At 39.1% G+C, this 22,066-nt stretch overlaps 2 protein-coding genes across 9 annotated transcripts in view; both read right to left on the bottom strand.

The window, feature by feature from the left end:
• Positions 1-276: 276 nt before the first annotated feature.
• Positions 277-14,318, bottom strand: LOC120565629 (WD repeat-containing protein 47-like). Its single transcript, XM_039811533.1, has 16 exons — positions 14,152-14,318; positions 12,495-12,685; positions 12,146-12,229; positions 11,783-11,867; positions 11,157-11,465; positions 6,881-7,164; positions 5,678-5,873; positions 4,537-4,709; positions 4,199-4,435; positions 3,754-3,829; positions 3,361-3,518; positions 2,586-2,755; positions 2,118-2,288; positions 1,755-1,886; positions 1,160-1,378; positions 277-539 (listed from the first exon to the last, which is right to left on the bottom strand). Exons 2-16 carry the CDS (start codon positions 12,650-12,652, stop codon positions 397-399), a joined length of 2,595 nt encoding a protein of 864 aa, XP_039667467.1. The 5' UTR covers positions 12,653-12,685; positions 14,152-14,318; the 3' UTR covers positions 277-396.
• Positions 14,319-15,116: 798 nt separating this feature from the next.
• The window catches only part of camsap2a (calmodulin regulated spectrin-associated protein family, member 2a), a 59,070-nt gene continuing 52,120 nt past the window's right edge, over positions 15,117-22,066 (bottom strand). For 2 of the 8 annotated variants that reach the window (XM_039811290.1, XM_039811287.1), the window contains 6 exons: positions 21,756-21,979; positions 21,118-21,214; positions 20,379-20,441; positions 19,014-19,132; positions 18,345-18,463; positions 15,117-17,577 (listed from right to left, as the gene is read on the bottom strand). In XM_039811290.1, coding sequence (XP_039667224.1) covers positions 17,272-17,577; positions 18,345-18,463; positions 19,014-19,132; positions 20,379-20,441; positions 21,118-21,214; positions 21,756-21,979 — 928 coding nt within the window. In that variant the 3' untranslated portion in view covers positions 15,117-17,271. The remainder of the gene's footprint in view (positions 17,578-18,344; positions 18,464-19,013; positions 19,133-20,378; positions 20,442-21,117; positions 21,215-21,755; positions 21,980-22,066) is intronic. The other 6 variants (XM_039811292.1, XM_039811294.1, XM_039811291.1 and 3 more) reach the window with 4 other exon arrangements.

Below are 22,066 nucleotides of genomic sequence, written 5' to 3' on the forward strand. Positions count from 1 at the left end.
TTTGCAAAATGTTCTTATTAGTTTCCTTTAATTTGTTTACCTTTTAAATACACACATTTTTAGAATGATGCATCTGCTTTCACACACACACACACACACACACACACACACACACACACACACACACACACACACACACACACACACACACACACACACACACACACACACACACACACAACCAACCATCACTTCCCCCCCCCCCCCCACACACACCCCCCCCCACCCCCCCCCCCCCCCCCCCCCCACACACACACACACACACACACACACACACACACACACACACACACACACACACACACACACACACACACACACACACGATGTGCGGCCACTGTGTTCTTCTTGTGTTTCCTGCTGCTGCTGATAACCAGAGTTTCTCCAGTGAATAGTTCAGGGGCCTGGTGCCCAGAGGACGACAGTTCGATCTGCAGAGGAGGAGATGAAGGTCCGGTCATGGGGGTGCCACCTACACTGGATCACCTTGTCCCAGTGCTCCCCTGCCACCGTCTGAGGGAGGGGCTTTGTTAGGTCACCTGGGGTTGGAGGAAAAAAAACGTGGGATCTAACCATCAGACACTGACAGCATTGCGTTGCATTAACATGGAGAACAAATCAACAGATTAATGCAAGTATATGACTTTCAATAGAAAGTGGGACTTGAAAGCAACATTTCTCATGACGCTATTGTTTTTACACTGCAGGCACCATTTTAATTAAACATGCTATTACATTTGTACTTTAAATAGGTGGAACTCTTAAAACATGAAATAATGGGTCATCAAGCAAGTTTAACCTTTTCAAATAGGATTTTATAATCTAAAAAGGAATTCAAATGATTCAACTTTCTAATTTTTTTTTTTAAGATTTCTTTTTTATTTTGGGGGGCTTTTCCGCCTTTAATGGACAGGACAGGTGATAAAGGGGAGAGAGAGGGGGAAGACATGCAGGAAATCGTCACAGGTCAGAGTCGAAACCTGGACCTCTGCGTCGAGGCATAAACCTCTAAATATATGTGCGCCTGCTCTACCCACTGAGCCAACCAGGCCACCAAATGATTCATCTTTAACCCTTTGTGTACAGTATGTGTATTTTGTTACACGTACTGTACACAATATATGAAGCTTTTTTTCTCTCCCCGTGTAGGCGTTGCTACCTTGCAGGTCACTGATGATGATTTTGTTGTCGTAAGAGCCGGTGAGGAGATGATGGGCTCCAGGTGAGAAGCGCACCGAGCGGATGTCACTGCCGTGGGGCCGGTATGTCTGGACTATGCGGCCTCCTCTGATGTCATACAACATGCAGGTACTGTCCTCCTGACCTGTGGCCAGCAGGCGGCCGCTGGGATCCACGGCCACCGAAGCAACTGCGCTCCCTGCGTGAGACAGAGTGGTAATAAGTAAAGATGGATGCTGCAGCCTAAAATTGACTGCCTACTATTAGTTGTTTCTTTAACAAGATTTACACTGAAAAAAAACAGCACTAGGGATTTGTTTATCTCAATGAGCACCCACTGCTACTCTTTGTTTAGTATTTTTTTATTTATTTTTTTTAATCTATGGGAAAATGACGTTAACTTTGACTGATTGGAAGTGTCTAATTTGCAATATGTTCAGTTACTGGCAGCTGTGCCGTGTTCCAGAAATCTTCAGGAAGCATTAGTGCCTTCTTGTGGGTCAACTGGGGTACTACACTGACCTGTAGCAGCCACATCAAGAATGCGCCCTAATGAGAGTCACGATGCAACTCACCTGAGCCGTGCAGAGTTGTGCCCACCACCCGGACGCAGCTTGGCACCCGCAGGTCCCAGAACCGCACGGTCTTATCCTGGGAGCCAGAGGCGATCATCCACCCTCCCCACGTGTACAGAGTCAGAATGTGACCTGTTCAAACCAAACGGTGACGTCTTAAACACTGTATCTTTACCTTGTTGTACTGAGTTGCTGTGTTTACAAGCCCCGTTTATATCTTGTGGTACTGTACGGTTTGTTTCTCATTAGGGAACAATTTAGAAATAATAATGATGATTCACCATGTCTGCAAACTGATTTAAAAACCTGAGAGTTTCCTCAAAACTGTTTCTTCCACAAGGGGAAGAGCTGTGGCTAACGTACCAGTGTGTCCACTCAGGGCGTGAAGGCCTTGTCCTCTCTGACAGTCTGTTGTGTAGATGTTACAGTCTCCGGCCCCGGCACTGATCAAGATGGATCCTCCACTCTCGGGGCCCTCCATGAAGGCCAGGTCCCTGATGGTACCGTCATGCATGCTGAACTCCAGGTCTGGGCCTGAATCAGAGGCAATTAAAAAGGCAAAGGCATTACCTCAATTTCCAATTGAGTATCTCAATTATTCTTTTTGAAACCGCATTTCATTTGTTCTGCTTTTTTATTTTGACCAAATCACTTTGACCACAACAGAAGCTCAACCTCAACCTTTTTTTTTCAGAGGTAGAAAAATGCTTATAGGCATGTCAGTGATTATTCAAACATAGGTCTTTTCTCTTCAAGGTAATCTGTTCAAGGTAAGTGGCTGCGAAAAACATTACTTAAACACATTAGACATTATTAAAACACATAGAATACCTGTGGCATTGCAGCTGTCTGCATTGAAAGGCAAGACTTTGACATATTTATCGTTGGAGCCAGTAGCCAACAGTTGTCCACAGTGGCTCCAGGCTACACAGTAGATTGAGCCCTTGTGGTGTTTGTTCCTCCTGAAGCGCACCGCCGGCTGCTTGACTGCACCAGAACCACTGAAAGGGCCAAGAAAATACAAAGGCAGACTAAGAAATGTGTAGGAAGGAGTGCATTTTAAAATGATATAATTGTGGGAAGAATTGAACTTCATTCACTGACTTTTGTATGTGTGAACAACCGCATTTTTCAGTTTTGTTTGGTCAAAAACATGTTTGTTTTTTTGTGTGCGTCTTACAAAATGCTGGTACAGTCTTCAGCGTGTTTCTCTTCATTTGTTCTTATCAACAGAATATTGTTGAAGTTCAAACATTCTGCTTTAACATGCAAATAAAATTGAACACATTTTCTCCTTTTTGCTCTCCTTGCTAATGATCAAAATTGCTCAATAATTGTCTCAAAAGAAATGTCAAAGGTGAGAGCTTGCCTCGCTTTTTTTGGTTTCCTTTATTACTTCTTTTGTGTATGAATTACATTTTTGTTAAATTACTTGCATGCACATTTACAGTAATCCCCATGCTGCCACCACAAGTTAAGTTAAAACACTTATTTGGCTGGTTAGTTTTCTGTGTCTAGTTTCTGTGTGTCTAGTACATACATCATCTATCACCTTGTAAGAATATCTCATAGTTTGGATTTGTAGGTGCCTGTGAATGGCTTCTACCTGGTGGTCAGGGTTTCTGGGTAGCCACAGACTCTCAGGGTTTTTGAGTTGGAGCCGACAGCATAGAGCGCTCCAGAGGGATGGAAGGCCACTGCACGCACCGCCTGTGTGTCCTCGAGCTGGTTCACTTTAACAAACTGTGCTTTGGACTTCCCCGGCTGTACACAATCAGAAAGATAATCCTTTGAACTCTGATCTACGTGTACATCAGCATAGATTTTTAAAAACACAAATGCCCTTCGGGCTAACCTTGGGAAACAGGTCAAACACGTGTATCTAGCATTTAGTTGGAATGTCAAAGGTTTAGGTGGTTACAGAGAAACAAAGGGCCTACTAATATTAAATTAGCTATAGAAATAATATTAAAAAAAATACTTAAGCAGTTTGCTGTACCTCTTGGGAGTTACGTGTCGCAGAGCAGCCAGAATCATCTTGGACTGTGGGACAAGACCCTCGGATCCTCTCAGCACTGATAATAAAACACACACACACACACACACACACACACACACACACACACACACACACACACACACACACAGCTAGAAAAGTAAATTCATTCTGTACTAGTTTAATTTATTTTTTCATAATTGATAGTGATTCTTTAATATAAAGATCAGCATTTTTAAATGCTGCAGAGCGACACTGGATTGTGTCCTGCTTACTGTTGAATATTAAATCAATATATAATGTTAAAACTGTTATTTGAAGATAACTAGTCAACATCAAATTACCCATAGACTGTATATGATTATCCTATCGAAACTTAAGCCAAGTATGCCAGCAGTTGTGGGAGTGGTGTGATAATGACATGACCACACACTCGGAAGGCTCTAACCTCTGACTGGCAGGAACTGGGGACTCGCTGAGGGAAGGCAAGCCGTGGCTTCCGGCCCCTAACGGGGTGCTGCTGACTCCTGCACCTGCCTTGGCCCTTGGCGACCCGATGTCTGGGTCGTGGCGGGTGTTGGTGGTTCTGGGACTGGATGTGCTGGTGTTCCCTGTCAGCCCGTTCCACTGTGTCATCACCTCGTCTCCAATGCCCACGTTCATCTCCTCCAACTTCTGAATGGATCTGGATAAAAACAAGAACTCTTCGTATCAACAAGGCAGCACTGAGGTTGGGTTTCATTCATTACATCACTGATGTTGAGTCTTTTAACATGACTTCCTCACCTACTGAGGAAGGTCTCCGTGAGGTTGTTTTGGGCTCCGTTTGGCGGCTTCACCCCTCCCTCCAGCAGCATCTGCTGGTAGAGCTGTCTCTGCTGCTGCTTCTGCTCCAGATGCTGCTGCACGCGGAGACGCTGCCTGTAATACTCCTGGATGTGCTCTGTGGAGTCAGGACGCTGGACAAACCCATATGTGCATAGTGAGTCAAAAATAAACACACTTAAGGCTTGTTTTTGCAAAACGTAGAAAAAAAAAGCTTTTTTTGACAGGATTTCTTTTACCTGGACAAGCCCTGTAACCTGAATGACAGAATATTTATCACTTTCAGTATTCTCTGCTTCAATGCTTGGCAGTGCTAATTACCACTACACACACACACACACACACACACACACGCACACACACACACACACACGCACAAGAGCACACACGCAAGGGCACACACACCAGATTATAATATATATAAAAAAATAGACAAACTCTCTCCGAAGAGCCACTACTGACAACTCTTCAACTCCCAAGGCCTCGTCCTCCATCATCCATCCCATAAAAAGTTTTCAAGGACCTCATCATTACCAGCGGTTCTACAGTATATTCCCCTTCACCTCACTCCCCACCACTTTATACACACACACACACACACACACACACACACACACACACACACACACACACTCAAAACAATCCAATCTCAAGCTACTTTGCTCCTCTGGATGGGACTTGGGATGCATAAAGATGAGTGATGATGGAGGCAGCAGGCCATCTTGGGTGTGACCGCACATCAAACCAGACTATCTCCCTCCAGTGTCCATGACCTCCACCCTCTTCACTGGGACAGGGGGGGGGCTTGAAGGCGCTGGTGTCCCTTGGGACAGGTGTGGTCAAGAATTGGGGAAGGATTTATGAGGCAGTGGAGATGAGGTGGTTCAGAAGGTTCAGGGGGAATCGACTCTAAATCTCTTACATCTAGAGGAATGACTTGGGAGGGAAGACAGACTGAAAATCTTGACTTTGACTTAAGTGACCAGACAGACAACCATGACTATTTCTTTTTACAGTCTTCACACGAGCCACGAAACCAAGTCAGCCTGAGAAACCAAACGTAAGAGACACTGCACTGCTGAGAGTTTGCAGTTCTTATTACCTCATTTGTTTCCATGCTGCAGAGTGGCCCACCATCTTTTCCAGGAGCCAGAGGTGTGCGTGTGGTGTTGGGTCCATCCAGCCCATGTGGTTGCTTCCTATAGTCAGGAAAATATGACAAACCCTTGAACTTGATCATAGATCGTAGTGATCTCACGTTGCACCTTACTTGTATCCAGCAGGTGGAGCCAGAGAACCTGAAAACATCCAACAGTCTGACAAACTGTTTACACTAGTTCTTTCATGTGATGCCTCAGAGCACGGTCTCCATCTACAGTATTACTTAGTGGTAACATTTTTATTTGCAGTTAACCTTGTAAAGTAAACCTGTCAAACCTGTTCATCTCTGATGATTTGATGGACTTTAAACACATTTAGTCTTACTAACGGAGGCTGTAGTAATGGCCAAATGAGCCATGGAGACCCTACTAAAACAACATTTAAGCAGTAAAAACCTGCTCTTCAGTCCACTTCCCTCTAAAACATACTAGTTACCATAAGTATCTCTAATTGACAGCCTTAATTTAGTATAAGCCTCAGTACTATCATTTTAAAAAATGAGTCATAAGGTGAAGGCTGTAGATATATTGCATCCATCAACACTGCTGTACTGCAGTATAATATGCTTTGTGCAGGAGGAGATGACGGATGATGCAGTATGTCTCTGTTAAAGCAGGGCTAATGGGATTAATGGAGCTACAAATTGTGTTATACAACAATATCTACCACTGGGTTTAAATCTAACGTTCCACATGCACATGCTAAGGGAGAAAGCTTGTTAAGAAAGCTCCGGGAGTATGAGATTATATTTATATATAATATAGAGTATAATATTATTACATTATATATAAATATTGCATTCTATTACTTTTTATATTACATATATTCCAATATGTCATATAAGTAGGTGCAGCTATTAGCTGACAATAAGTGTAGCTTAATATATATCTGTCAGGATATCTGTATTTGTTTCTTACATGTTTTAAGTAAGGTTTGTGAAAGATAAATGATTATCAGAAAGTAGCAATGATCACAGGAAAGTATGTGAAGGACCATTTAGATAAACTTTTAATTTTAATGATTGAGATGCTGAAAAATTTTGACATGTAAGTGTCCTCCACCAACCCCCAACAAAGGAAAACTTTTTTTTTTTTCTTTCTTTTTTTTTTTTTTTCCACGGAACCGGGGGGGGGGGGGGGGGGGGTGTAGGTAATGAGGCCTCTGACGAAAGGGTGAGGTAGGGCAGGGGGACAGGCGGTTGATTAATGGAGTGAGGAGGTCGGCGTGGCCAGCCTTGCTGGGCTTCACCAGACGGTCCACATGGATGTTGAGGGTCTTTTGCTGGAAGGCGCAGGAAAAGGCACCTGGAGAGACGTTCTGCAGCCAGGAGAGCAGTGACAAGTCCAGTTCATCACAGCCATTACCGCAAAGCAAATCCACACCGAGCAACACCTCACCCTCTGTGATCTCCTCACCAGTTGCTTTACTCTAGAAAACAGAAACAGAGGGGTTCTGACCACCAACCTTTGTAACTTTGTTTTGAAAAGTGCCGTCTGAATAAAGATTCATATTATTATAACATAGGGGGAACCCTTTTCAATGTATGTTCTCCGCTATTGAAGTCTAATGAAATGGACTGTGGATGATTAGAATATAATGCATGCATTTCATGTCACGTTCAGGGGCCGCACAAAATGTTTCTGAGGACCGCCATTACACTTGACTAGTATGTACTGTACTTTGACATTTTTTTATGAAATACTATTCTATGACTACTTTATGACCTTTATATGACTTTTTTCATGACATACTATACTATGACTTTTAATGACATACTATACTATGACCTTTTTATGTCTTTTTTTATGACATACTATATTATGACTTTTTGTCGACATTTTATGACATACTATACTATGACTTTTTAAAGATTTTTTTATGAAATACTATACTATGACTTTTTTATTACTTTGGTATGGGATACTCTACTATGACATTTTTATGATTTTTATGACATACTATACTATGACTTTTTAAAGATTTTTTTATAACATACTATACTATGACTTTTTTATTACTTTGTTATGGCATACTCTACTATGACATTTTTAATGATTTTTATGACATAATATATTATGACTTTTTTATGATTTTTATGACATACTATACTTTTTTATGACTTTTTTTCATGACATACTATACTATGACTTTTTATGACATACTATACCATGACTCTTTTAAGATTTTTCCATGACATTCTTTACTATGACTTTAGGATTTTTGTGAAACATTATTTTTTTTTTTTTAATGACATACTATACTATGACTTTTTAAAGATTTTTTTTATGACATACTATACCTTTTTCTGACTTTTTTCCCGACATACTATACTATGACTTTTTATGACATACTAAACTATGACTTTTTTAAGATTTTTTCATGACATACTGGTACTTTACTATGACTTTATGATTTTTATGACACATTTTGTTATGTTTTTTTATGACTTACTATAATTCTATAATTCTTACTATGATTCTTTTATGACAGGTGGAATTTAGCTCATCCAGTAGAGTGCGCGCCACATGTAGGTTGAGTCCTTGGCAGCGGCCCGGGTTCAAATCTGACCTGCGGTCCTTTGCTTTGTGTCATCCCCTCTCTTTCTCTCCCCCCTTTCCTGTCTATCCACTGTCACTATCTAATAAAGGGAAATGCTTTTATAACATACTATACTGTGACATTCTTGTGACTTTTTTATGACATACTATACTATGACTTTTTAAAGATATTTTATGACATACTATACTATGACTTTTTATGATTTTTGTATGACACATTGTCATTTTTTAAGACATACTATATTATGACTATATTATGACTTTTTTAAGATTCTTTTATGACATACTATACTATGACTTTCTTTTGACTTTTATGTGATTTCTTTATGACACATTCTGTCATTTTTTAAGACATACTATATTATGACTATATTATGACTTTTTTATATTAAGACATACTATATTATGACTTTTTTAAGATTCTTTTATGACATACTATGACTTTAATGATTTTTTATGACATACTATACTATGACTTTTTTATGACATATTATACTATGACTTTTTTGACTTTTTTATGACATACTATACTATTACTTTTTAAAGATTTTTTTATGACATACTATACTATGACCTTTTAATGACAAACTATACTATGAGTTTTTATGATTTGTTTATGACATACTATACTATGACTTTCTTCATGACATACTATATTATGACTTTTTCGACATTTTATGACATACTATACTATGACTTTTTAAATATTTTTCATGACATACTATACTATGACTTTTATGATTTGTTTATGACATACTATACTATGACTTTTTAAAGATTTTTATGACAACTATATTATGACCTTTTTATAAGATACTATACTATGAATTTATTATGACTTTGTTATGACATACTCTACTATGACATTTTTAATGACTTTTATGACATACTATATTATGACTTTTTATGATTTTTATGACATACTATACCTTTTAATGACTTTTTTTCATGACATACTATACTATGACTTTTAAAGATCTTTTTATGACATACTATACTATGAATTTTTATGATTTTTGTATGACACTGTCATTTTTTTAAAGAAAAAAGATACTTTTTTTGACATACTATACTATTACTTTTTAAATATTTTTTATGACATACTATACTATTACTTTATTTGGGACTACTATGACATTTTTTAAGATTCCTTGCTAAGAGTCATCCCCTCTCTTTCTCTCCCCCCTTTCCTGTCTATCCACTGTCAATATCTAATAAAGGGAAAGGCCCCAAAAAATAATCTTAAAAATACTATGACTTTTTAATTATTTTTTATGACATATTTTGTTATGATCTTTTATGACATCATATACTATTACCTTTTTATGACTTATTTCACGACATACAATATACTATGACTTTTTATGACTTTTCATAGCATACTATATTGACTTTTTAAAGATTCTTTTATGACATACTATACATTTTTAATGATTGCTTTATGACATACTATATTATGACTTTTTTCGACATTTTATGACATACTATACTATACTATATATTTTTTTCAACATAATTTTTTGGGCATTTTCAGCCTTTATTTTTGACAGGACAGATGAAGAAATCAAAGGGGAGAGAGAGGGGGAATGACATGCAGCAAAAAACCTCTATATACTGTATGGGCGCCTGCTCTACCAACTGAGCTGTCTGGGCACCCTATACTATGACTTTTTAAAGATTTTTAATGACATACTATACTATGACTTTTTTTTAAAGATTATTTTTGGGGCTTTTCCCTTTATTATGTAGTGACAGTGGATAGACATGAAAGGGGGAGAGAGATGGGGAGATGACACGCAGCAAAGGGTAGCAGGTCGGATTCAAATCCACACCGCTGCAGGACTCAGCCAACATGGGGCGAGGCCGCCCCTATACTTTGACTTTTTTTATGACATACTGCTATGACCTATTATGACTTTTTTCGACATTTTATGACCTACTATACTATGACATACTATAACTTTTAAAGATTTTTCTCTTTATTTTTCTGCATGCCTTTTTTATGGCATACTATGCTATGACTTTTGAAAAAGTTTTTTATGACACATTTTATTATGATTTTGTTATGACATACTATGACTCTTTTATCATTTGTTTATAACGTACTATACCATGATGTTTTTATAATTGTTTTATGACACATTTTGTCATAATTGTTTATGACACATTTTGTTATGATTTTTTTATGACATACTATGATTTTTTTGTTATGGCATACTATACTATGACCTTTTATGACTTTTTTCATGACTTACTATATCAGGATTTTTTTTGATATTTTATGACATACTATACTATGACCTTTTTATGACTTTTTTCTTGACATACTATCCTATGACTTTTTTATGACATACTATACTATGACTTTTTTATGACACATTTTGTTTTGACATACTATATTACGACCTATTTATTATTTTTTATGGCGTACAATACTATGACTTTTTTATGACATACTATACTATGACTTTTTTATGACACATTTTGTTTTGACATACTATATTACGACCTATTTATTATTTTTTATGGCGTACAATAGTATGACTTTTTTATGACATACTATACTATGACTTTAATGACATTTTATGGCATACTATGACTGACATTTTTGTGTGAGCCTTGATGATTTTGAATAAAGGTACCGTGGTTTAAATCTTCAAACAGGATTTGATATGCAATTAAGATTACATTATATGAAACAAATGATCAGCATGCAAAACTTTGAGGTACCTTGCATTAAAATAGATCTTAATGGCTTTTCGAGTACATCTACAGTTGTGGAGAGGTAGCATTAGGTTTGAGCCTTTTAACAGCCAGTGACATTTTCATGTAAGCCTTTACATTTTTAGGGAATTGCATTACCTGACAGAACTCAACACAGCACTCGTAAAGAATCCCTTTGATGAGCAGCTGGAAGAGGCGGTTCCCGCTCGCCCTGAAGCCTGCCTCGCTCAGCTTCCTGTCTGCGGGGATAAACTCAGCTACCATAGCACAGGCTTCCTCGAAACAGTGGACACGTGCCGTGCTTGGGTTCCAGTCTTTGAACTCTGCGTGGTGGGTGAGGCGTGGCAGGGTGAGGAGGAGACACAGCTTGCTGTAGTCATCCTTGGTCGGACAGAACTCCTCCAGACTGTGGAGGCACTTGACTGCTGCTTGCATGGAGAGCTCCAGCTGTAGATGAGAACAATTCAAAGAGCAGAAGTGATTATGTAGCTGTTTGTATGTAAGTTTTACAAGATGCTTCATATTCACACACAGCATCATCATCTCAATTCAATCACAGGCTTCTTCTACTGACCAGCGAGCAGCTCCATTGGAGCAGAGATATTAGCTTGCCATGTTCGAGGGCATTGTGACTGCATTTTGTTTCCCTGCTATTGTCCTTCTACCGGTGTGCCCACTCTGATGACCACCAGGCTTCCTTTGTTAGGAGGCTATTTTCAAAATGCAAATACTCACACTAATTTCCTCATTACATATTTACGTACATTCTGAGGGTCTTCAGCAGCAGACATGGCATTATTTATACACAGAGCTTCCAGAAACTTCTGCTTCAGGATGATGTAGCGGAACCTGGAATGGAAACACAAATCTCAGTATAAAGAAATATACTTTATAAAGACATCAATTGATTAAGCCTCAAGTGATGTTTCCTGATAAACAGGTTACTCAATTAGGTAGGACAACTATATTTAAAAATGTTCTTTGTGTTCTTTGTGTTGAGTGTTTGATAAGAAACAGAGGCTGTCAGTAATATGACATGATCATGCTGCAACAGTACCGGAACTTAACCCAAGACATTACTTAAACATACATCTGATTGAAATGATGCCCCACATTATTTCTCTCACCTTTTCTTGTCAAACTTTTCCATTCCTTCTAGAGGTTGAATGAACTGCATCACCTCCTCCCACTGGCCGTCAAGAATGAGCTGCCTGTTGAAAGCAGCAAATGAACAATTTAAGAGGTCTCTGAAAACCTTATTGCCATCACATTGGTGCAGTCAACCGCAACAATCTGAAATAAGATAACACTGGCAAATGGTGGTAACATGCACCTGAGGTGACTGACCCACGAACAAACCCAGATCCTAACAAACAGCTCTGCCTGCTACAAATGTCTGTAAAACTGTCGAATCTTCCCTCTCAGGACACTATGGTCTTCTCCTTTCTGCCAAATGAATCTGGTGTACAGTCATACCTGAGGAAGAGCATGTCGTCAGAGTAGAGGCCATTAATGACTCCGCTCTCTTTCTCCAAGGCCAGCATGCTGATGTGCAGCTTCCTGGAGTTCAGGAAGTCCAGCATCACCTTGATCACCTCTGCCTCCTTGATGCTGATCGTCTCGTCTGCCGTCATGATTACAGGTCTATGGTGGCAGCGTACAGCTGGCTGGAATACAGACAGAAGGAAGAGGAGATGGACATGTTGTTGACAAAGTTGGATCAAAAAAAGAAAAATGCTTATGGTTCATAAGCTGATTTAACCTGAGAGTCATTCTAAAATGTCCTTACTTATCCACAATTTAAGGGAAATGCTCCCTTTTTCCATTAAATTGCTTGATGTTACACTAAAAAAAGAAGAAGGTTGAACTGATTTGTTGAACCAACAAAGATTTTTTCAGTATTTAGTTTCTCTCGTAGTTATTGCTTAAAATACAATCATTTTAAAATTTCAGGAATCTCACAGCATTATTAACATGCAATCGGTTGTTGACTGGCCCAACGTTAAAGTTTTTTTGGATGTTCTTCTGACAAATTGTGTAAAAGGGAAAACCATTTTTATTGGATTTAAGAAACATGGTAGGTAAGTTATAGACCAACTAATTAATTTTCTGATATGCAGCGCTTAATAAACAGCATTATTGGTCACTGTGTGGGCAGAGATGTGTTGAACCAAGAGGAGAGGATGCCCAGACAGCTTCACAGTTTGAGATCAATGTTAATGATGTAAACACTTACAAATGCTCATGCTCACTTCTATTACACACTGACATCCACTAGTTTACACATACCAATTACAATAAATTCCTACAGTGACTTCTAGTGTGTCCAGCTGCTCAGTGTCTGGATAAATGATCATTTATTACCAACACTTCTGCAGGAGCTGGCATTCATGTGCTTTTAAATGATTGTACTCTCTGGTATTTGTTCAACTCCAGTGGCACAGCGTTATAGCATATTCCCACAGGAACTTAGTTTAACAGTATGTTATAAGTGATCTTATGGTGCTGTGGCATCCATACTATTCTAATGGGGGCTCGCAGTGTCTATTCTACACTAAACATTTAAAAATGACCTAATTGCACAATAGGATGGATATTTTTTTCTATGATCCTGGTAAGAAATATTTTTTATTTTAGGCACTTCTTTAGCGTCGAGGTGTAAATGGATAACACAGCAACATCACATAGGCAGCTATACGAAGACATAGGGGATTTTCATTATGCATAACCCACCCGCCCTTTGTATGTAAGTGCAGTAAGAGGCCGAGAGAGCAGTGATGCCTCCGGGTGTCTGTGCAGGAGGCAGAGCAGCCGGTGACACCGCCCTGTTCCTCACTGCACACAAAAAAACAGCATCCAGCTCTTTGGTTCTGGATGTGACAGCAGCAGGTCTGCGGCCCAAACGTGACAGCCTCAGCACTTTATCTGCACTCAGACACACCTTTACTTGACGGCACATACAGCGCATACTCGCTCACGCGGCCAGTTCAGTGGACTGACATGCAGAACAACAAAAGCTAACAATGTCGTTCGTTGTCCCTCTTATTCTTAATGTGAAGGATATCGCGCATGGCTTATACACCGGCGGCGGTACAGGCTAACACGCCGCCGTGAATCCTTGCCAACTCCTCACCTGTCAGTCTGCGCCAACAACACGCCGCATTAAAGTCGCGCCAGTCCGTCTGCAGTCTCCCAAATGTATCAGTATCCACGAATAAGAGGACAGGAAAGCGCCGTTTTGCGTGGATATCCCAGTCAGCGTCTGCAGAAAGGTCCCTTCTGCCCTATGCTTCTGCCCTCTTTCTTGTACACACCTCGGTGGTTGCAAAAAGAGATAGGCGGTGTCACTCTAAATGTAACTAAATATTAATAAATACATTAACAAAAAACAAAATAAACACCCTTTTTTTTTTTTTTTTTGTTTTTTTTTTTTAACCCTCTAATTTTTTTTTCGTTAACTAGCATAGGCTACATCTAGAATTTGGTAAAAGTCGTTAACCCAATGTTATTCATAGCAACAAATGCCATATAAATTACCCAAAAGTGTTTGTTTGCATTGCCTCCATAATATTCCACAAACCAGACCTGTAACGTTAGGCCTAGGCTACCTCTTTTATTTTTTACTAAACTATTTTAATTTTAATAAAGTTCCTCTAATAAAATATATATATATATGTAACATCATCCTGCTCTAGGCCTACTCAACTCAGCTAAAGAGTAGCCTACATGATAAACAATTATGTATTGTAAGTTTGAAAAAAATAGTGAGCCAGCTTACCTAAGAGATTGCTTTGCCAAAATGAAGTGTTTGATGTCTAACAATTATTCAGCTCAGTGAGGATAAGAATGAGGTTAAACAAATACAAGCCTTGAAAATGATACTGTTGCCTCACACAAAAGTGTTGATATATTGTTACTGTAAAATGTCTACTGTTAAAACAACAAAAAAAAATAAGAATATGCCCATAAATATTGCATGGTGAAAGATGTGACACCCCATATCGTCTTTACGTCTCCTTAATCATTTCTATACATCCAATGGTGATTGACAGATCCATCCAATACTTTTTGTTTTTTACAATAAACACCACATAAATGCTGAGGCCATGCTTAGTTTTATTAAATGCCAAAAAACAAAAACAAAATTAAAACTACATGTTCAGCAATATGTTGAATGACAGCACAGCATCTGACAAACAAAACAAAGTCATCATAGTGAATAGGTATGAGCTCACATGAATACACTGTACAATATCATTAGAGTTTAAATAACCATTTACCTTGGCCTTAAACCGCCATAGATAGTGGACATAGCTTCAGTTGACAAATCATTCTAATTACCAACAGAGAAACACTCTGTTACATTAGATTACATTTTCAAAGACATGTACATGCTCTCTTTTGGTCATAAATATCCCCCCCCTCCCCTCCCGTTAAAAAACAAAGCATAATCTTAGCAGATTTTCTTTTGTTGGAAACCGTACCTGCAAATTATGTTGATTTGACATTCGGTGGCAAAAGGAACGTGATACTGACACCAATGAAACTCTGTGGCGAGTCTCTACCCGTATGCAGCAACAAGAATCTTCCTTATTCTGCCTTGCATTATTTTGTGAAATTCATTATCCTAATAACACAAACAAATAAAAGAAATCTAACAACATTAGTATATTGTCTGGTCTATCTAGGACGCGTTGCATCTATAGGCTGTTTGGGACAACACGTTTGTGTTATGTAAGAATGTAAGAGCAACAGATGCATAGATGTGTTGAAAATGAAAACCATAGTAACAGTGTGGCAATTTTAATGAATCAGCAACACTTGCAGTGATGTACAGTGCAAGCAATTGATTTTTAACTAAGCAATCCAAACTTTATGCTTATGTTAACGACATCTGGTGTTTGCTTTTACCTTAGGTGCAGACTTCTTTTAAAAGATACAGTAAGTAAGCCTGGTGTGAATCTGAAGTCAATGAAGTACTATTATGAATTTAATTGTAAATCCTGATATTGATACAGAGAAAAACTTGTTAGGTGTCATTATCTTGGAATGGAGTCATTTTACTGACACCAGTGGGTGAGAGTGTAATCGTACATTATATTAATAATCTGCAAAGATCCTATGTGCTGCAGTAGGCAGCATTTGACAATAAAAAATAATACTGAGCTGTTTTATTTGTTCACAAATCTGCTGTGAACCAGCAGCAGAGTGATTTTCAACACTGGTTCTCAACCTTTTTGGCTGAAGCAATGCCTCATTGTAAACCCCAAGTGAAAACAAACCAGATGGTTAATATAGGGAGGAGTTTTACTTTCACTGTCTGTCAACTTTACTTCCTGGAGTACATCTTGAGGTTGAAACTACTTCTGTATATTAGGAGTAAAAAGGAATTTAACACAACGATTGCAAACATGACAGCATATTTGTATATCAGAAATAGATTTTTTTTTCCACACATAACACGATAGTTCAAATCGTCTGCAGGTGTCTCGACCACCAGGTTGAGAACCAGTGATCCACGGTAACGTCCTGCATTCTTTGAAATCACTTTCTCAAAAAGGGTTCTGAAAAAGCTGAAACCGCTTGGCTTTGTTGAGCTGAACACACACATATACTGTGTGGCTAACACTAGCTGTATGCAATTCGTTTTGTAGTTTTGTGTACCTTAATATACAAACCGTTTTACCCACAGGGATGAAGAAAAAAAAGTGTTCTTCTAAGTACAAAAAAATCCCATCTGTATACGCCGTTTTACAATCACCTCATTGCACTCACACGCTAAAACAAAACGCGCATAAGGCCACACATCAACAGGATAATGCAAACGTAGATCAATATGTACATTAATTAAAAACATTCAGTGCTTCAGTAAAATGTCCCGGCATTCATACTGTCTGATTTTTTGACGTTTGGCACATAGGAAACAAAACACCCACACATGCCTTCATAACTTGACTCAAACATGACAATCTCTAAAAACACAGAAGTGATAAGCATTGGCATACATTCCAGTTGTTCATAATCTTTGAGTCCTATCATGTCCAGACCAGAGTAAGTAGGAAAAACAAGGACAGGAATGCAATGAGAAGAAAAAACAAACAAACAAACAAAAATAAACCTAAGACAAATATGCATTCATCTAACTGGCATTGCAGGTGCTTGAATCTTCATGGATATGTACAGTGAAGTGCAAATTGAAATGGGTATGTTCCATATGAGGGGGGAATGGTGATGTTGGGTGTATTAAGTTCCATTAGGACTGGGCAGGCACTACTTTTTTAGGGGTGGCTGGCTTCTTGGTTTGCCAGAGATGGCTGTGGATGGTCACCGCATCCACGCTGGCCGACATGGTCTTGGCTGGTATCTGACTGAACTGCTTCTTGTCCGAGTTGTACTTGTAGAGGCCGTCGATCATCTTGCGTGTGATGCTCTTGGGGCCGATGCCTGTCAGCTTGTTGATCTCCTCCGTCTCGGGGCAGTAGGTGTAGAGAGAGCGAAACTGGCAGCCGCCATCTCGGAACAAAACCAAAAAGTTGTTGGCCCCTGATTTCTCCATTTCCTGTTAAGGTCAGGGGAGAAAAGCTCATTAGATACAGTATGAAAGTCACGTATGCTCAAGGAAAGCTTAGGTTCTGGTGATATCTGACTCGTCTCACTCTTCTCTCACAAGCCTAATTCTAGCTATTTAAAAGTGTGTCTGCCCTGTGATTTAGATTGGCTTAAATGCTAAAATGTTTTTTTCTGCCTTTCCTCTCTGCGATTAGAGTACTATCTATTATTCTTTGACTAGCCCTTTTTGTAACAAAGCAAACCTTTACTTGTACATACATTTCCTTTGGTGGGACATGACCTAAATAAATATTGTAAATCACTGTGATGGAAGGGTTTTAAAATGAAACCCCTCGAACTGTAAATTCTCAAATAGTTTATTTTATTTACCTTAATATCAGAGAACCAGGCCTTTGAATTTGCCTGTTCCCTGGCTAATGCAAACTCAAAAGCTCAATTGTTACCCATTGTCTTGATAAATTCAGTATAATGTAGGCTGCTTTTCCTTATCACCAAGTGTATTAGTACAACAACAAAGTGCTATCATACTACCACTCTGCTGTCATTCACAAATTAATTCCATTCATTCTACTTTGGTGTTTTTTGCAATCAATGTTCAGCTACGCTACATTACATTTCCTGCAGAACTCAATGTCTTGCAGCCTTCCCTTCATTTTCTTTTCTTTTTTATGCATTGTGCATCATCAATACAGCCACCAGGACACTCCAAACCTTGCAAGTATATAGAATAATATATTCAAAGCTCCATGCCCTTACCTCCAGGATCTTGTTCTTTTGCCCCTCATTAACCTTGCCTGCTAAGCAGCAGTGGGCCAGAGCATTCTGGATGATGTGCTTGTTAGATTTGGCACTGGGCTCCTTGTATAGCTTTGGTCCTGAATGAGAACACAAGAGAGAAAATTAGGATTGGACTGTTGTCATGACAACTACACAGTTATGTCAAGAAAAGACTCCCCTCCCTATTTTTACTCTTTTTATTGATAAATCATGCATGAAGATTGCTACTGGTAGCATGTCCATGTGTTATTGGGTGGATTGAGAAAGAAAATGTAGCTATGAATGCAGCATTAAGATGTTTGATTTACGTTGTACATCTACTGAGGTAGGAAACCCTACCAAGAAGGCAGTGAGAAAGAGGAGGACTTAACTTTGGACAAAAACAAATTACAATATTACTAAAAAGATTAAAAAATGCTGTCATTTAGTATCAATATTAGCTGCACTGGATACCGAAATTACACAAGATTAAAAAAATTGATAACTATGTTCATGATGTCATTCCATAACATGTTACCATTTACCTTTATGCCTTAAAATCATGTCTATTCTCCAAACTATTAAGGGTAAACTGACACTGTAGTCAGCTAATTTTAACATTTGCATTGACAACCGATGCTATAGAAGATATGGCCTAAGTTGTCCTACCAGTGTACTCTGTGTTAGATGTAACAGAGGAGGTCGTGGATCCATTCTCCCAGTCCTTCTCTCCATTCCTGCTGCTGCAGCGACTCGGGGACAGGAAGCCATCTGCAGAATCTGGCCTAGAACACACACACACACACACACACACACACACACACACACACACACACACACACACACACACACACACACACACACACACACACACACACACACACACACACACACACACACACACACACACACACAGAGTATTAGATGACCTTTCTGCACGGGTGCTGCTTCTGAACACTCAGCATTTTTTTCTGTAGGCAGGGCAGGAAACTACTTTACTATAATACAAGCCAACTAGATACTTTGAATCTCCAAAAAGAAATCCTCCCAACCATTGCAGAACAGCAGAATTAGGCTGGTGTCATTTTCCCACCCTGTCTACATCATGTCTATACAGATGTACCCCTTACTGTGAAGGGAAAGTGTGTGTACTATTCCAGCGCACAGTTTGAACTTGGTTTGGGTGTCTGTTGCACATCGTCACAGTAACTCTTAGAGTAGCAAAGCTTGCAAGCACAGGCAGTGAGTGCGGTGTTGTGAGGCAGTCTGGTGCATACATGGTCAATAAAAAAGGACAATCAATTATATTGCAGCACTTTACATTTACTCTTTTTCTTGGCTGCAAACTGCATTATGTGTCCCCTCTCTACATGAACAACTGATTTCCGTATATACACAGTGAATACAGTTTATTCCACTGACATCATAATTCATCTACAAAACACAGTATTCTGCGTCTGTAATTATGTGAAATCAATGAGCACAGCAAATGTACAGTAAGAGCAACTTCAGCCAACCTAAGTTCAAATGTATTCTTTTTTGCAAACTGCCCATGTTAACAAGTCATCTTAGCTTCTTTTTTTTCTCTCAAAAAGGCCTAATCTTCCAAAAGAATATAAAAGGTCTAACTCAGATGAACTAAATTTTTGCATGTTTCAAGAACAACTGATTTCTTGAATCCCACTAGCAGATTTTAAGACACAACATGGGGTTAAATGACTTGATAAGATGGATGTTTTATGCAGGGTGTGTTCTACAGAACAGGTCTGAAACGCAGTGACTCGAAACAAAACTAAACCATTTACTCTGATGTTTTATCAGGTGTGAAAAAGGCCAAGCAGAAAGGTAAGTGGGGGGGGGGGGGCGTAGCATTAGACCAGTGCTTTGAAGTTCATCATAAGGAGATATGTTGCTTTTCCTTTAAGTGCTTGATCAATCCTTGATAAAACCCAGTGTGGAACCGGGTTTCAGCGCAGGATTGGGCTCAGGGCAGTCTAAAGTGCCTTAAAGTAAAACTGCCAAGCAGAAACTAACCTTCTTCTCAGTTTAGGAGAGCTCAGAAAGCAGAAGAGAGCACCAGAGGCTAAACTAGCACTTCTGATGTGTGTGAAACAGCAGGAAAGAAAGTATTAAAAGAAGGAAGGTAGAAGAATACAGAAGAAATGTTAGACCTGAGAACTGGAGTTAGTCTGGAGAGCTTGACAAAAAAGGTCAGAAAGTATCACCATTACTGCACATGAAGAACAGTTAAAAGAAATATGTTTAAAATTCACTCCAAAGTCAAGGTTTCGCAAATATTTTCAAATAAATTGTTTTGGTATTGTTTTTAAATATTATATGTCCATGTCTGGCTACACCTCAACCAGTAATGCCCCAGATGCTTTTTATCAGATACACATGCCAAATTTCTGCCCTGTATAATTCAGCGTGCTTTTACTGTATATATTATGCATTGACTTAATGCTCCTCTACAGTGGCTTAGTTACTGTAATTCCTAAAATGAGTGAACCAGGTTGAAATTGTGAATTATTCTCAATAATAGCAGGGTGTCAAGTCTGTGTTTTTATGTTTTAGGTATTCCAATTTTTAATCATACAGCAAACTGGCAGTTATACACGCGTGTTTTTACACCTAGCATTTTTTTTTTTACTAAACATATCCCACTGCTACATTGCTGAATTAGTTATGTATCCAAAAGTTTCAAATCTTGTGAAAAATTCCCTGAAAACATCAAACTTACAGCAACAGCTATAAACTTGTAAAACCATCTCACCTTGGCGATCTTTTCTCAGAGTGAACGCTGTCGCTGTCTCCCAGGTTGAGGGAAGCAAGGGACAAGCTGGAGACTGAAAAGACACGTTGGCGTGAACCTGGATGTGAGATGAGATGTGATACAGCACGACACAGTTACACCGGCACCATGAATAACAACACCAGGCTGTCCACTGGGTTTTGTACCAACCCTGTCACAGAGCAATGCGGCCTCAGTGTTTGGACTAAAATGAACTCTAACATCCAGTAATACACACAAAGTAATTATTATATAAAGTCATATATAATATTATTATTATACTGTACTATACTATAATGCATGATTTAATTATTGACATAAAAACACATACAAACACACACAAGTATTGCAGTGCTCCTTCAGTAAATATCATGTTCAAGCTCAAATTTCAAGTTCTACTGTATTCATTTGGGCTTGTTAGGCAGTAGATGAAATGTCACAATTAACCCAGTTGAAAGCTTAAATTGACCAAATTAGATAAATATCTGAAATGTGTAATTATTGTGATAGAATGTGATTAAGACATTCTCAGGTGGCACAAAGCAAAGTGGCAGCAGGACACGGATTCAACGGATGGGATGACCATGAGCTCTCTGAGTGGGGGCCGTCTCCATGGTTACCTGTGGCAGCTCTGACAGGGGTTTTGGGGGAGTCCATGCTGTCGCGATGGATGGACTTGGTACGCCCCCGCCTCTGCTTGGCCCCACTGACTGGTCGAGGTTTAATGACAGTATCCATGTCCTCCATCAGTTTAAGCTGCTTCCTCCTGAGATGTTCCTGCTTGATGAACTCCCTCCTGGCCTTGTCTTCCTCCTTCCTGACGCGCTCCTCCTCTGCTTTCAGTCTGAAGAGACAGAGCAGAGGAATTGGAGGAAGTCAGTGCAGAGAAATACTGTAATTGTTTTCTGTTCAGCATAGGTGAATATATACG

Source organism: Perca fluviatilis, chromosome 9 (genome assembly GCF_010015445.1).
Source record: "Perca fluviatilis chromosome 9, GENO_Pfluv_1.0, whole genome shotgun sequence".
Taxonomy (NCBI): Eukaryota; Metazoa; Chordata; class Actinopteri; order Perciformes; family Percidae; genus Perca; species Perca fluviatilis.

What these genes read in the sequence shown, in the direction of transcription:
- LOC120565629 (XM_039811533.1), bottom strand. Translation starts at nt 12,652, where the DNA reads ATGACGGCAGACGAGACGATCAGCATCAAGGAGGCAGAGGTGATCAAG. An exon ending in CAGAGGCCTCATTACCTACA is followed by an intron (nt 5,874 to 6,880) that starts CCCCCCCCCCCC and finishes GGATGTTTTCAG; the next exon opens with GTTCTCTGGCTCCACCTGCT. An exon ending in CCAGAAACCCTGACCACCAG is followed by an intron (nt 2,756 to 3,360) that starts GTAGAAGCCATT and finishes TGGCCCTTTCAG; the next exon opens with TGGTTCTGGTGCAGTCAAGC.